This window comes from Ammospiza nelsoni, chromosome 11, assembly GCF_027579445.1.
Source record: "Ammospiza nelsoni isolate bAmmNel1 chromosome 11, bAmmNel1.pri, whole genome shotgun sequence".
In the NCBI taxonomy this organism is placed as follows: Eukaryota; Metazoa; Chordata; class Aves; order Passeriformes; family Passerellidae; genus Ammospiza; species Ammospiza nelsoni.
The window spans coordinates 619,535-634,222 of NC_080643.1; the positions used below are offsets into that span (position 1 = coordinate 619,535).

Consider the following 14,688-nt stretch of genomic DNA (forward strand, 5'->3'; position numbering starts at 1 on the left):
AGGCATTCACTGTCTCAAACTTAAGCCAAAACAGCCACATTGATTTTAACTCAGTCTTGTTGCTGTTCTGATGCAAGTCACCCTGTGGAGTCTGGATGGAGAACCAAAGCCACACAGATTTTAATCAGAATGGAAGTGGATGACTTTCATTCTGAAGTGGAGATGCTTGTGAATGGTTTTGTGCAGAAATAGTTCAGCTGTGAGTTGAAACCAGCTCTGTCCCTTTGGTTCCTCCTTATGGATTCCAGAGAGAGGTACCAGCTGGAGCTGGTAAAGGCTGAGGGGGCCTGAGCTGTACCTGACACAGTCCCCCCATTTCTGCTCTGGCTCCTCTGCTGGGTCAGAACCTTGGGCATGAGCTGTTGAGGAGAACAAAGCCCTCATAGCTGGAGACTGCCAGCAGTGCCATTTATGGCCAGTATTTTGGCAACAGCCTTTATCCAGAACATGTAATTAATATGGAAAACACAACTCGTGTTGTTAAATAACTAATGAACATTGGAACATATTTTTCCTCCTTGGCTGCAGCTAATTAACTGATTTGCAGGAAGGATCCCCGGGACGCAGCTGTGGCAGTTTGTCTTTGTGTCACAGCACTGCAGGCCAGGGACAGCCTGATCTGATTGCAGGCACCGAGGTGGCACCAGGGAATTGCAGATCAGGGCTGATTGCTGCACTGCAGCCTGGCCCCGGCCAAAATCAAGGCAGATATAAACAGAAATATGCTCTGAATTTCCAAGAGCGAGCGGTGTGGCAGGGCAGCTGGTGAGGAGCACAGTGAGTTGTTTAAGGTGTCTGTTTTGGTTGGGTAACTGTCCCATAACCTTTAGATTTCACAAACCCCGGCAATTTGGAGCCCTGATACTCATTGGGTTTCTCTGTCATGTTATGTCAGGGCCTCTCTGCTTGCTGCAGAAACCTTTCCTCTTACTGCCTGCAGCCCTGGTGTGCAGCACTTTGCTTTCCACTTCCCTCTGTGTGTTCACAAAAAGATGTAGGTGGTGAGGATGAGGAGGGCTCAGCGAAACCCTCTGGTCTTTCTCTTTAAGAAAAGCCCAGGAATCGTCTGGTTTATGTGTGTCCTGTGACATTCACTGCAGAAAAGGCAGTTTGAAATATGTGGCTGGAATCTGTGTTAAGAATCTTCAGGGTTTGGAAATGCAGCAGCTCAGGGCCAAGCAGGCGCCTTTGCTCACTGCCCCTTGCCTGTCCCTGTGCATTGGGGTGTCCCTGGCACTGGGGTGTCCCTGCAGCACCAGGTTTGTGCACTCTGAAGGGCGTTGGGAGCCTGCTTTGGCTGAGGGCTGTGCTTGGCAGGAGGAGGGGTCCTGCAGCTCAGCCTGACTGCTCCAAGTCAAACACTCCTGCGTCCTGCTGGCAGCTGAGGAAAGCTGTGTTTGCTTCATTAAGCCGTGTGTAAAAATCCCCTGCCTTTGGGGGTTCCTGCTTGTTTTAACCCTTGGGCCTCAGGCAGCGTGTCCCAGCGTGTGCCAGCCTGTCCCAGTGTGTGCCAGCCCTGCTGAGGCTGATTGCAGTGAGCAGTCAGGCACTGTGTGCTGTGTCAAGGCAATGTGAGATAAACCACCCACATCCCGAAGGGAGATGGTAGAAGGGGACAGTGTGACTAAAGGCATAGAGACAGAGGAGCAGATGTGTGCCTCTTGCCAGCTCCATTAAAATGATCCAGTGTGCCCTTTGGGCTCTTGTTTCTGAAAGGGAAGGTTGTGCTGGAAGTTTTGCCTGTAGAGTGTTCCAGGATCAGCCATCCCTCCTGGATCAGGAATGTGAAGGAGAAGGTGCTGCTGCACCTGTCCTGGCCCTGCCTGTGCCTGCTGCTGGCAGCAAGGGGAGGATGAGGTGGTGACAGGAGACAAGCCCCAATTCTGCCTGGGGATTGCAGCTCCTCCACTTCTGGGTGGTTCTGCTGTCTGGGTGGCACAGCAAGGGCTGTCTGGTGGCTTAGCAAGTCCAAGTGTAGGAACAGGGGTTAGGTCAAAAGGGAGTTCAGAGGGACTGTGGCCTCCCTCAGAGTCACTTGACCCTTATCCCAGCTGCAGAGCTCTGAGGTTATTCCTGATTTCCCTGTTGGCAGGCACACGGTGCTCTGCCTGCAGGTGTGTGCTGGATCGTGTGCCCCCAGTGGGGCTGGGTGCCATCACAGCTCTGAGGCCAGCCTGGAGCCTCTAGAAGTGGGGCTGGGGCTGGGATTCATTCTGAAGCTTTCCTCCCCACTCTGTTCCTCAATGCCCCCACGGCCCCTCTGCCCTGCCCAGGGCTGCTGGCCTGTCCTGCTCTGGGGCTGCAGGTGACCGTGGGAGGGGGCTCATGACCTCCTGTGTCTGCAGGTGATGAAGACCTACCACATGTACCACGCAGAGAGCATCAGCGCCGAGAGCAAGCTGAAGGAGGCAGAGAAGCAGGAGGAAAAGCAGTTCAACAAGTCGGGGGACATCAGTGTGAACCTGCTGCGACACGAGGACCGGCCGCAGCGGCGCAGCTCTGTCAAGAAGATTGAGAAGATGAAGGAGAAGGTGGGTGAGAGGGAAGGAAGAGGGAGCTGGGCTGGGGCTGGGGCTCCCTGCAGGCAGCAGGGGTTGGCTTCAGCCTTGTCCTTGTCTGTGAGGCCATTCCTGTATCTCTGGGAAGGGTTAGGAAGGCTGATGTGCTGCTGAGGGCAGCCCAAGGAGGCCACCACAGGTGTCATCCCTGCTCCTGGCTGTGGAGGAGGGCCAGGACCAGTTCTAGAGGAGGCGTGCCAGGGACAGGCCGTGCAGCCCTGGACGGGTGCTGGACCGGCACAGGAGCCACGTGGAGCCTCCTGGCTGTCTCTGTGCAGGGAGAGCTGGGACAGCAGCTGGGGGGCCCTGGGGGCGATGGCTGCTGGAGCACAGCACAGGGAGAGGTGCTGGGAGCTGCTTCTCCAGCAGCAGCTCGGGCCATGGCGTGCTCGGGGCCTGGCTGTGCCAGCTGGGAGCCCAGAGGCTGTGCCGAGGAGGGCAGTGCACCAGGGTACCACACTCAGCGTGGGGATGCACCCTGGGCTGGACAGCAGACCCTGCTCCGGGAGGCTGGGGTTTGTCTGGGATGTGTTCTTTAAAGATGGGCTTTCAAAAAAGAACAATAGCCTTGGGTTTGCTCAGGAACTGACTCTTGGTAGCAAAAAATGAGTTGGATCTATGAAATAACAGTGTTCTTCCTCTGTAGACTCTCTGGGAGTGGGAGTGCAGTATTTTGATGGATTTGCTAGGCAAAACCCTTTGTGCTGTTCTGGCCTCAGCAAATCCCTGTGACCTCAGGATCTCCACAAGTTTTTGTGTTAATTTTGGAGAAAAGGAGACAGTTTCCCCAGCCAGGACACCTTTGTTTGCTGGCTCACCCAGCCCTGGGACATTTCTAACAGTGAACTTCTCAGAAGGGTTAATCTTTTGATTCAGCCTTCAGAGCAGAAATCTGCCTGAGCAGATGTCCCAGATCTGGAGCACATCTGCTTGCCTACAGTTTTGAATTCTGGGTCCTGTTCTGAATTGTGCAGCTTGGGCCTCTGGGCCAGATTCCACTTTGATACAGCTGCACACATCTGGAGCAAGTCCAAACGTATGTCAGCATTTCTGGGGGGAAATTTGGCCCTCTGGTTTTGACTGATGCCAAAATCCCCAGCAGCAGCTGTGCTCAGGGGCTCCAAGTACCTCTGAGCAGGATGCACTCATCGTGGCTGGCTGACAGTGCGAGGGGTGTTCAGATGGGATCTCCTCCACCCTGGCAAGGTCCCTGTTTTCATACCAGATAGCAAGTTTTAGTAATTACCTCGTCACACCCAGGCTGCAGGGTGCTGTGGGGGTCTGTGGCAGGAGAAACTGTGCCATTACCACCCTGTTTGTGCTCTGACACCGCATTCTGCTTTTTCAGAGACAAGCCAAGTATTCTGAGAACAAGCTGAAGTGTACAAAAGCCAGGAACGACTACCTGCTGAACCTGGCAGCCACCAACGCGGCTGTCAGCAAGTACTACATCCACGACGTGTCTGACCTCATTGATGTGAGTGCCTCCCTGGGCCCCAGCCTGCTGGGCTCCTGACTGCACCCTGTGCTGCTGAGGGGCTGTCTTGGGGGCCTTAGGGGGTTCTTAACTGGGGCTGAAGGTGTCCTGTCAATTGGGTTTGCCTTGGGCGAGCCAGAGGAGACTGAGGTTTCTGCTTGGCCCATTGGTTACTCTGTGTTTGAGACAGAAATGCTCCCCAAGGTCAGGCACAGCCTTGGCTTTGGTGCTGAACCAGAGGGGTTTTTCTCTGCTACTCGGTGACTTTGGTGGGGATTCAGCAGACGTGGCAGCGCTGTCCTGCCTGGTGGCAGCGCTGTCCTGACTGCTGTCCTGCCTGGTGGCAGCACTGTCCTGCCTGGTGGCAGCACTGTCCTGGCTGGTGGCAGCGCTGTCCTGCCTGGTGGCAGCGCTGTCCTGCCTGGTGGCAGTGCTGTCCTGGCTGGGGAAGGCACCTTGGGGCTTTGTCCCGGTGCTCCTGGCAGGGAACAGCCTCAGGGCAGGAACTGCTGGAGGCAGCTTCGTGGCAGTAGCAGGAGCTGAGCTCTGGTGACTCCTACAAACAGCTTTGAGATGATTCAGAGAAGGGATTTCTGCTTCTTCCTTTATCGGGCATCCCACAGCGTGTAGATTGCACTGTGCAGTTTCTTCCTGCTGGAGTTGCCTCAGTGAGTGCATAAATAGCTGAGCTTGAAGCACTGAGTTACCATCATTACCTAATGTACAATTTAAAAAGCTGCTTGAGTGTTTACCTCCTTTCCTAACCCATTGGCATGTAGTTACACTTCTGAGAATTAAAGTAAATCTGATGCAAATCCCCAATGACTTCAAGATTTTCATATATGATAAAATACTCTTCATTATGTTTTGTTCTCTTTATTATTGAAGATGTGTAAGAAAACAAGTAAGTTGATCTTGGAGACATTTGAATGGCAGGGTATGAGAACACCTCGATTTATCTGCAGGCTTTCTGCTTTTGCAGTGCATATTCTTTCTTCTGTTAAATTATTTTTTAGGCAAGAATGACTTCGTTTTGTGGAGATTTTTGAACTTTGATTTTCTGGAGTTTTGCTGAGTTCCATTTTAATTCTGTCTGTTTATATTATTCTTCCCAACTTTTATTTCCTCACTGACACTTCCTCTGGAGTCAGCAGATGGCATTTCTCCCACATTCCAGAAATCCCTTCAGGGACTTCGGCTAAAGCATCTTTAACATGGAGCAATGAAATTTCCCCAATTACAAAGTCTGTTCATCAAAGAAGCAAAATACTGGATGCATGAGCTGAGCTCGGGGCAGCTCTGAGCCGGGCTGGGCACACTGAGCCTGGGGCACACTCTGAGCCGGGCTGGGCACACTCTGAGCCGGGCTGGGCACACTCTGAGCCTGGGGCAGCTCTGAGCCGGGCTGGGCACACTCTGAGCCAGGCGGGGCACACTCTGAGCCTGCCTGACCATACTCTTGTGGCTTCTGGCAGCTCCTCCACCATGGAATGGTGAGGGATGCTCCAGGCTGACTCTCTGGGATGGGGAGAGGCGACAGGGCTCGCACACCCCCCATCTCCAGTACAAATTGCAGTACAGCTGCTGATTTCACACAAATGCGAACCGTCAGGACGCTGCAGAGCCAATTTACCGACGTTTCCCCCAAATCCCAGCTGCCTCAGTGTCATCTCTGGGCACAGCCTTGCCATCACTGGGTGTCCCTGCAGAGCAGTGGCCGGTGACAAAGCCGTGCTCCGCTCTCCTGCTCTGGCGAGGCCGAGGCCCCAGCTGCTCCAGGAGGGAGGGAAGCCTCCCAGGGCTGCGGCTTAATGAGAACGGTGAAGCCCATCAGAGGAGCCGTGAAGGGGCGCGGAGCCGTCTGCCCCTCTGTCTCCAGTGGCCTGGTTGTTTTGTCCTAGAAAGGAAGGGAAGAATATAGAGATAGATCAAATTAGCCTTGGACTGTCAGTGCACCACGGGGCCTCCTCCTCGGATGACACGTGCGTCTGTTTAAGCGCCTGGGCTTGTCTCATTACTGTCATTAACTGTGTGACCAAGTTAATCTTTTTGGCCATGTATGCGAAGAGGAGATAAAGCTCCTTATCCATCCCTCTGGAGTTCTCTGGGAAATGGCTGCAAGATAGTTTGAAGTGGTCACATGAAAGATATCACTGGATTCAGCAGAGAAAATGGAACAGGCAGTTTGCATACAAACTGATCTGCCAAAACGTGTGCAGCCTCCTCTGAGTCCTTCTGGAGCAGTAGCCCACCTCCCTATGGATTAGTGATTGCTGTATCTGAGAGAAGCCAGGAAAGGAGGGGAACTCTGAGGAAATTCAGTGTTACATGGAACTGTGGAATTGCTTGGTCCCTGGCAAAATCAGCTGAGTCAAGTTAGGGAACAGAAACAGCAGCTGAAATAGTTATGCCAGATATCCTCAGTTGGCTTTACTGGCCTGGTTGAGCAGGGCTTGGAGCAACCTGGGCTGCTGGAAGGTGTCGCTGTTTGTGGCAGGGTGGTTGAAATTGGATAATCTTTAAGGTCTCTCCAGCATAAACTACCTGGGCTTCTGTGATTTACTTGCCACACAGCACAGCTCTGGATTTTGCAGCAATGTCAAGAGAGTAGAGGCCAGAAATTAAAAGAAGCATATAATTGTTATGTATTATGCGTATAATTAAAAATAGTGCAGAATATTTTTTATAAACAAATAAGGAAAAAAATGCAGAGCAGAGGGAACAGAGCAGAGCAAATGAGTTGGGCTCTTTGTTTGCAGCAGTGCTGGTCCTGTGGAGGCAGGGGCGTCACTGCTCTGCCTGGGATGATAAGGGGCGGCTTGCAGGGCCCCCAGGTGCTACTCAGGTGTCACTCTGGGGTTCCACTTGCTCAGGTCAAGGCATGGGGCTGGCTGAGCTCTGTCATGTGCAGGTTCAGCCTCCCAGATAGCAGAGGGGCTCTGTAGCTGGGGCCACAGAGCACTGTGTGCCTTTCCTTCTCCCGGAGCCCAGGAGTGCCCCCCATGCAGTTCTGGGGTGGGCAGGGGCAGGCACACAGGTATTTGGCTGCTCCCACGGTGTTTTGGCCACATGTGCTTGCTTGAGCTGCAGGAGCCGGTTGTTTCTCAGGCTGAACACTGGGATATTTCCAGCCCTTGCAGGGTGTTACCAGCCGTGATGAATTAATGCTTGGGGAGCTCTGAGCTTGGCAGATGAAAGGCGCTGCGGAAGGGCTGGGATTATTATTTGTGGTTCTAATTTATTTGCCATCAAAGGGATGAGAGGGGTGAGAAAATGCCATTTGTTCTGGGGCTGGGAGCATCGGTTTGAAGTCTTTTTTTTCTTCCTTTTTCTTCTCCCCTCCCCATTGTTGTTCCTGTGGGAATTGCGTGGAAATCCCTGCTCCGTCTTTTCTTCTCTGGGCACCCGTGTGTGAAGCAGCCGTGCCGATCACCAGGGCTTCAAGGGCTGCGGTGTGTGCAGGAGGTGCCGCCCTGCTTTTCAGGAGCGGCTGATTTCTGGGCACTGCCAACCACTGCCGGCTTCAGTGCGAGCCCAGCAGCAAAAAAGGGGAAACATTTCACGTGGAACTTTGTCCTGAAAGCAGCTGGCAATGCCCTGAGCCCCTCTGCTTGTGTTCTGTGCCGTGCAGCGCTTTGCCTTGTAGTGGCTCGGGTTTGTGTGCTTTGGGAATTCCCACCCTTGAGCAGTGGCGCATATTTCCTCCTGGTGCTGTTTCTTGTAGTCCAGTATCTGTGCTTTCAGGGCTGGGAGGTGCTGGGGAGCGCACAGTCCGTTCCCAGGGCACGGGGCTGTGCTCAGCTGGGCAGGGCAGCAGGGCTGGTCCTCCCCCAGTGCTGGCACGGGGCCCTGGCCCTGGTCCCTGCCCTGGCTCTGTGCAGCCCCTCGGCCTCATTGTTCCAGCGCTGGGGATTCTGTACAAACAACCTGCAGTGCTCCTATGGGTGCTCCTATGGAACTGTCTCATGGGAGAGACTTGCAGCACAGACTGAGGATTTGCCCCGAGCAGCAAATGGAAATTCACCCCTTATCTTTTTTGTGTTGCTTGTTGATTTTTTTAAGGCAGGTGTGTGCCAGTCCATGACTGCCCATAATCGCAGTTAATGTGATTAGAGGCTAAACAGAAGCAGGATAAATGGAGAGCTGTGACAATTTGATAGTTTTACAAAATTGCTCATTATTGCACATGGGTTTTCATAGGTTTTAAAGACTAGGAGGGACAGTGGGGCTGGAAATTGATGCAGTGTAGCTTTGCTGCTGCTGGTTTTAGCAGAGGCTGAAGCCAGCACAGCCTTGCCATGATGTGATCTGAGCCGAGCGGTGTCACCTCACATTGGCACCAAGCATGAGATGGCTTCTTGGGTCAGAGCTGCTTGTGGCACCAGCTGAGATTTTGGGCTTCACTTCGAGTTTATCAATATGAATTTCAGGAAGTATTTCTTCACAGAAGGGGTTGTCAGACACTGGAACGGGCTGCCCAGGGAAGTGGTGATTTCCATCCCTGGAGGTGTTCAAGGAATAGCTGGACGTGGCATTCAGTTCTCGGGGCTGGGTGACAAGGTGGGGATTGGTCACAGGTTGGACTGGCTCAGCTCTGATGGAGCTTTCAGGGCAGCAGCAAATCCCTGTGTTGGTATGCCAAATGACATGTTGACATGCCAAATTCAGTTATAGTGGGGACAATGTTTAAAGCCAGTTTTTTAAAGTACAGTATTTTGGCAGCAGTTAACTCCAAGATTTATCATTTTCCCCAAGACAGACATGAGAGTGATCAGCAGCATGAGGAGCTGCTCCATGGTGGGAGGCAGGCAGCTGCCCAGGGACAGAGCAGGATGTGCACACACCACAGGGCACGGTGTATGCAGGATGGCACACACCACGCCTTGCTTCAGCTTCCATCTGTGTCTGAGAGCCTTGCAAAATGCGTTGGGAGTTCGTGTGAGCAGAGCCTCCTTTGTGTTTGCCAGTGCTGCGACCTGGGCTTCCACGCCAGCCTCGCTCGCACCTTCAGGACGTACCTGTCGGCAGAGTACAACCTGGAGACGTCGCGGCACGAGGGCCTGGACGTCATCGAGAACGCCGTGGACAACCTGGACGCGCGGAGCGACAAGCACACCATCATGGACATGTGCAACCAGGTCTTCTGCCCGCCGCTCAAGTTCGAGTTCCAGCCCCACATGGGGGATGAGGTAACGTGCTCACCTGTGGGGCTGCACGGGCCTGGCCCTGCTCTAAACCATCCCTGTGAAACTGTCCCCGACTCCTCACCCCTCTCTGCTGCCTTCACACACTGCTGTTCATGTGTCCCTTCCTAATGAGACTCTGGGCTCGTTAGGGCTCCTCCTTTCAGGCTGCCTCTTGCTCCATGTCTGTCCCAATTAGGGAGCCCGTGGTTTGGCTCTCTCTGCCCCACAGATCTGCACAGGGGAGCTGTGATTAACCTGCTCTAATTGGGAGATGGCAGAAACACTCAGTGCTGGCCTGGGCCCAGGGCGCTGCTCTTGGGACACACGGCAACACAGCCTCTCTGGAGGCTGCCCGGAGCTTGTGGGGGCAGGAGGGAATGGTGGGGTAAGGCAGTGCGTGTCTGCTCCGTGCATGACCCTGGAATGTCTCCTGTCTCAGGTGTGCCAGGTGAGCGCCCAGCAGCCTGTGCAGACCGAGCTCCTGATGCGGTACCACCAGCTGCAGTCTCGGCTGGCCACCCTCAAGATAGAGAATGAAGAGGTAAGAGCTGGGCTCTGTGGCAGCCCTGCTGAGCCTTTCTTCCTCTGGAACTTTCCTGGTGTGCTCAGGTGTGGAGCCCCCCCTATGGCAGAGCTGGAAGTGCCCACAGGCTGCAGCCAGTGCTCGCCCAGGGCTCAGCAGCTGCCTGTTGTGGGGTTGTTTTGGCTCAGGATGTGTCCTTTTCCCAGTCTGCCTCAAGCCCACGCTGTCCTGTTTCCGATAGGTACGGAAAACGCTGGATGCCACGATGCAGACCTTGCAGGACATGCTGACAGTGGAAGATTTTGATGTTTCAGATGCCTTCCAGCACAGCCGCTCCACTGAGTCGGTCAAATCAGCTGCATCAGAGACCTACATGAGCAAAATCAACATTGCCAAGAGGAGAGCCAACCAGCAGGAGACTGAAATGTTCTATTTCACTGTGAGTCTCAGCTCAGGCATACAGAACACGAAGCATTAATTGCCAGGGCTGAGGCCCAGTTAAGTGCTCATTAGTGAAGAGCAAGAACCAATTCAGTCTCTTTAAGTACTTGTCTTCTGTCAAATTTGGGTCTGGAATGCATTTCAGTGGCAGGGCACTACACAGGGACTGACAATCCAGTGCCTGCCTTGTTTTTCTCTTTGAAGGAACAACTGGAACAGCTAGATGAGATTCAGAACTTACTGAGTGGAGCAGGAGAGGCTCAGAGCAGGGTGCAGACTCCAGATGGCCTCACCATGGCCACCATCCAGGGTCTCTTCAGGGAGGCCTTCAGGACTGTGAACTATGAGCCAAGTCTTCCTCTCTGGCCTTTACAGCTTAAGTTTGCCCTTGGCCCAGGGATGAGCTGAAGCCATGACATGCCAAGGAAGGCACAAAAGCAGGGCTGTGGTGTGTGTGCCTGCCCTGCAGCTCTCATGCTGCACTCCCAGGCAGGGCCCAGGTCTCTGTTCTGGTACCTGAAATACAGGCAGCAGCCATGGGTTCACCAGAAGTCTCCCTCATTTCAGTGTGGGTCATAGCCTGTGGTTAACAGCATCTTGTGATGTGCTACATATGCATAGAAGAGCTTCTGCTTTCTCTTGGTAATATTATTGTAAATTCGGGGGGAAATCACAATTTTCATTTGGAATTGTGCTGGGGATTACTTTAATGTTTTTTGCGGAGATTTGATCTTTCCCATTTTCCATGTTCCATTTTCCATCTCTGTCTCGCTCTGTGCTCTCAGCTGTGTAGTGCCTTGCTCTGGAGCGTTCTGGGTGTCTGACAGCCTTGCTGGGGGATGGCAGTGCTCGTGCACAGTGTCACCAGCTGCACGGGGCACCTGGCAGGCCCTGCCTGCGAGGGCTCAGCACGGGGAGTTCTTGCTTGCCTTTGTTGGTTTGCACAGAGGCGAAGCCTTGGCAGTGCAGGGAAAGCTGCTTTGATTTCCTAGGCTGTTCCCAGAGGCCTGACAAAAGAAAGCCAGCTTTGAACTCTTTGTCCCTCCCTGCGTTCCCAGGCAGGAGGGGCAGCTCCAAGGAGACCAGGCTCATAAGAGACCATCAGGGCAGGGGCTGGAGCAGGGAGAAGTGATCAGACCCTGCTGAGCCCTGCAGCACAGCTGGTGCAGCCTCCTGAGCCCCTGTGCTGCAGTGAGCATCCGTTAGGGGCTGTGTGCTTAACCCACCCCTTTGTTCTTGAATTCCAGAAATTTAAGGAGTATCTGAATGGCAGTAACCTCATCACGAAGCTCCAGGCTAAGCACGACCTGCTGAAGCAAACTCTGGGAGAAGGTGAGTTGGGGTCAGGTCCAGGGAGGATCCTCCCATCACCTGAGAGGGTCAAACCATGTGTCACCTGCCAGCCTCCCCTGTGTGTGTTCTCCTGAGTGACTGAGGGTTCTGTGCCTGGCTGCTGCTGCTCAGCCCAGCCAGTGACACACAAAACCATGATTTCCTTGGATCTCTCCTCCCACTTTTCTTTGGGAGTGCACATGGGGAATCTCTTTGAATCTGAAACTGTGTGCTGAAGTGCTGGGTTACTTCTCCAGCAGCAGAGATGGCCACTCACTCCCACCCTCTGCCTCTTTCCTTCCTCTCCCTCTTCTCCCCCAGAAGATTCTAATCTTCTCCCTCCAGGTTTATGATCTGTCTTTAAATGGTGGGGGCACAGGTGGGCATCTCTCCTCCCCAGATGCAGCTTCTCTCTGCTGGAAGCCATTCCTTGGGGGTAGGAGCCAGCAGTGAGGGTGCAGCTGGGCTCTGCAGTCCTTTGCTGGTGGCTGATGTGGAGGCATGATGGGAACTTGTGTTTCTTACAGGTGAAAGAGCTGAGTGTGGAACAACCAGGTGAGCACTTTCTTGCCCTTCTTGCTCCTGGGGAGGGCTGGCTCTGGCAGGAGGGGGCTGTGGGAAGGGGGGCTTGCTTTGCTGCTGGTGCAGCTTGGTGGGGTTCAGCCCCTGTGCTGGCAGTCCCTGTGCCCCACAGCCTGCTTCCCAGCTGCATGGCCTGGGCTGCTGGGCTCAGGGGGATGGAGGCAGCCCTTGGTTCTGCTGCAGTGTGGTTGCTGGCTGGCTGGCTGGCTCTCATGTGCCTGGATGTGCTTTGTCAGCACAGTGCAATGCCCTGGAGCGTAGCTGAGGTGGGGTTGTGTTCAGGCAGGGTGACACCAAGGTGTCCACTCACTCTCTCACTCCCTGTCATCCCTCTTCCTTTGAGGACTTTAATACCTCCCTGAAATCCTCTCCCAGCTCTGGCTGCTTTACCTATGAGTGCAGAGCATGCCTGTATCACAGACTTCATCCCTCTACTGCAGGGGATAGGGCTGGCACAGATGTGACAGAGAGGAGGCTTTGATCCGTGTCCAGTCCATGGAGCATCTCCGCAGAGCTCCAGTGTTTTGCTTGGAGTGTGCTGGGGCTCTGACAGCGAGACACAGGCCAGCAAAGCCTCCAAACAGCTCCCTAGAACATGCTCTCTGTGTGTCAGCTTGTTCCAACCTTGTTTGTGTTTAATAGCCCCAAAAGCTGCGTTCCCTGTTAGAAGTGGAGAAGCAGATGGTGCAGCCTGGGCTGCCTTGCCAGGCAGGAAGGAGGCTCCTTGTGCTGCCAGCACCAGGGCTGGGCACCCAGTGGGGCACCGAGGTGCTGTCAGGACAGAGAGCCAGCCTCAGAGAGCAGGGCTGTGCAGTGTGGCACCCTGAGGGGCTGGGATGGCCCTGCTCCCCGTGCCCCATGCCCTGGGGGTGTGCAGGGCCCTGGCTGGGGCAGGCTCGGTCCCTGCAGTGTGTGGGGCAGGGCTGCTCCCAACGGGCAGCGTCACCTCTGCTCCCCAGTTACCCCTCAGAGGAGTGGCTGGAACCTGTACGAGTGTACAGTCATGCTGCTTGATTAGAGGCACCTGATTAAGGAACCAGCAGGCCCCCGCTGTCCCCTTTGCACCGAGCTCTGTGTGGTGTCCGTATCTGTTCCATGAGATCTCCTGCATGAAGGCTCACAGCAACAGTTTTGTGTGTGTCTGCAGTCGTGTTCTCTCCCCTGCAGACATCAGTACAGCCTGGGCCAGAGGGCAGGGCAGAAATCTCTTTGGGATTTTGTGGTGTTTTTCTCATCCCCATCCCTGGGATTCCAAGCAGAAGTTAGATACAGCACTGTGGAGGTGTTCCTACTGTCCTCATTCTGGCCTCTTCCTGTGAGCAGAGTGAAATCTGTTTAGGAACAGGAATAACCCAGTGTTTTCTGGGGTAGCTGTGGATATATTATTTATTTTGGATCCATCTCCTCAGCTCTTGGTGCGTGTTCAGGCTGAGGGCGTGCTGAGCTGGCAGTGGTGGGAGGCAGGTGTTAAATCCAGCTGGCCATCAGTGCTGTTGGTTTCCTGCTGGAGTGGTGTCCGTGTGGGTCACACCAGTGTCAGTGGCTGCAGGGTGTGTGGAGCTACACATCAAATCCTCACAGAGGGACTCTTCTGTTTGATTTCTTATTCTCAGTTATAACCTGTGAGATCTCACCCTGTCTTTGCGTTTATGTTGGTGTTTTGTTGATTTATTTTGTTCCATTTTCTCCCAGGCCCCCCTGTCTTCCCCCTAAGCCACAGAAAATGAGGAGACCTAGGCCTCTCTCAGTGTATAATCATAAACTCTTTAACGGCAATATGGAAACATTCATTAAGGTACTTGCTGGCTTGCAGTAGGAGTGTCTGTGAACGCTGGGAATGGAATGGTGGCTTTCCTGTCCTGGCTGCTTGCCATCCTCAGGGGTCCCTCTGGCCCATCTGCACCCAGCTGGCGTGGCCAGCACAGCTTTGCCTTGGTGGTGATTTCTCTCCATAGCTCTCCTGGTGCATCCCTGGTGTTCCTGTCCCATCAGCTGTGTGCTCCAGACCCCACCCAAGGCTGCTGGCCAGGTGCACTATGAGGCAGTGCTGGCTGAGCGTCCTCATTGTCCTGCTGCTTCTACCCATCCTGGGAGGAAAGGTTGCACAAGCTCAGCCCAGCCCTCAAAAGAGCAGCAGACACACCCCCTTCCTCTTTTGGGTGGTCATCCATCCTTGTGGCTGAGAAGGAAGATAAATGACGCCAGAAGTGTTTGCAGCTTTCAAGCACTGTCAGCCTGGGGTCGAAATCCTGTTGTAGGGGTGTCCATGTGGGAGGGCAGACAGGCGACCCTCAGCCTCACACACAAAGACACCAGGAGCAGCCAGCCCAGCTGGCTCATCCCTGCCAGCTGCTGACAGTGGTGTCCTGTAATCCTGCTCTGGAGAAAGCTTCAGGGAAAACACTTTGGGAAGCTGTAATGACAAACTGTTGGATTAGGTGACTAATAGGCATCATCTGGCTGGGGTTTATTGCCTCAAGCTCAGCCCTAAGCCCGAGGGCAGTGTCTGTAGACAGCACCAGCACAGGGAGTACTGGCCCCGCTGGCAAAGCCTGTAATCCCGTTAGGATTTGTGATTACTCCTGACTT

General features: G+C 54.0%; 1 protein-coding gene across 4 annotated transcripts in view; it reads left to right on the plus strand.

Moving 5' to 3' along the window:
- The window catches only part of SRGAP3 (SLIT-ROBO Rho GTPase activating protein 3), a 67,545-nt gene that overhangs the window by 37,928 nt on the left and 14,929 nt on the right, over positions 1–14,688 (plus strand). For 2 of the 4 annotated variants that reach the window (XM_059480013.1, XM_059480015.1), the window contains exons 5-12: positions 2,346–2,531; positions 3,907–4,035; positions 9,003–9,224; positions 9,661–9,762; positions 9,986–10,183; positions 11,433–11,517; positions 12,045–12,072; positions 13,792–13,894. In XM_059480013.1, coding sequence (XP_059335996.1) covers positions 2,346–2,531; positions 3,907–4,035; positions 9,003–9,224; positions 9,661–9,762; positions 9,986–10,183; positions 11,433–11,517; positions 12,045–12,072; positions 13,792–13,894 — 1,053 coding nt within the window. The remainder of the gene's footprint in view (positions 1–2,345; positions 2,532–3,906; positions 4,036–9,002; positions 9,225–9,660; positions 9,763–9,985; positions 10,184–11,432; positions 11,518–12,044; positions 12,073–13,791; positions 13,895–14,688) is intronic. The other 2 variants (XR_009419230.1, XM_059480014.1) reach the window with 1 other exon arrangement.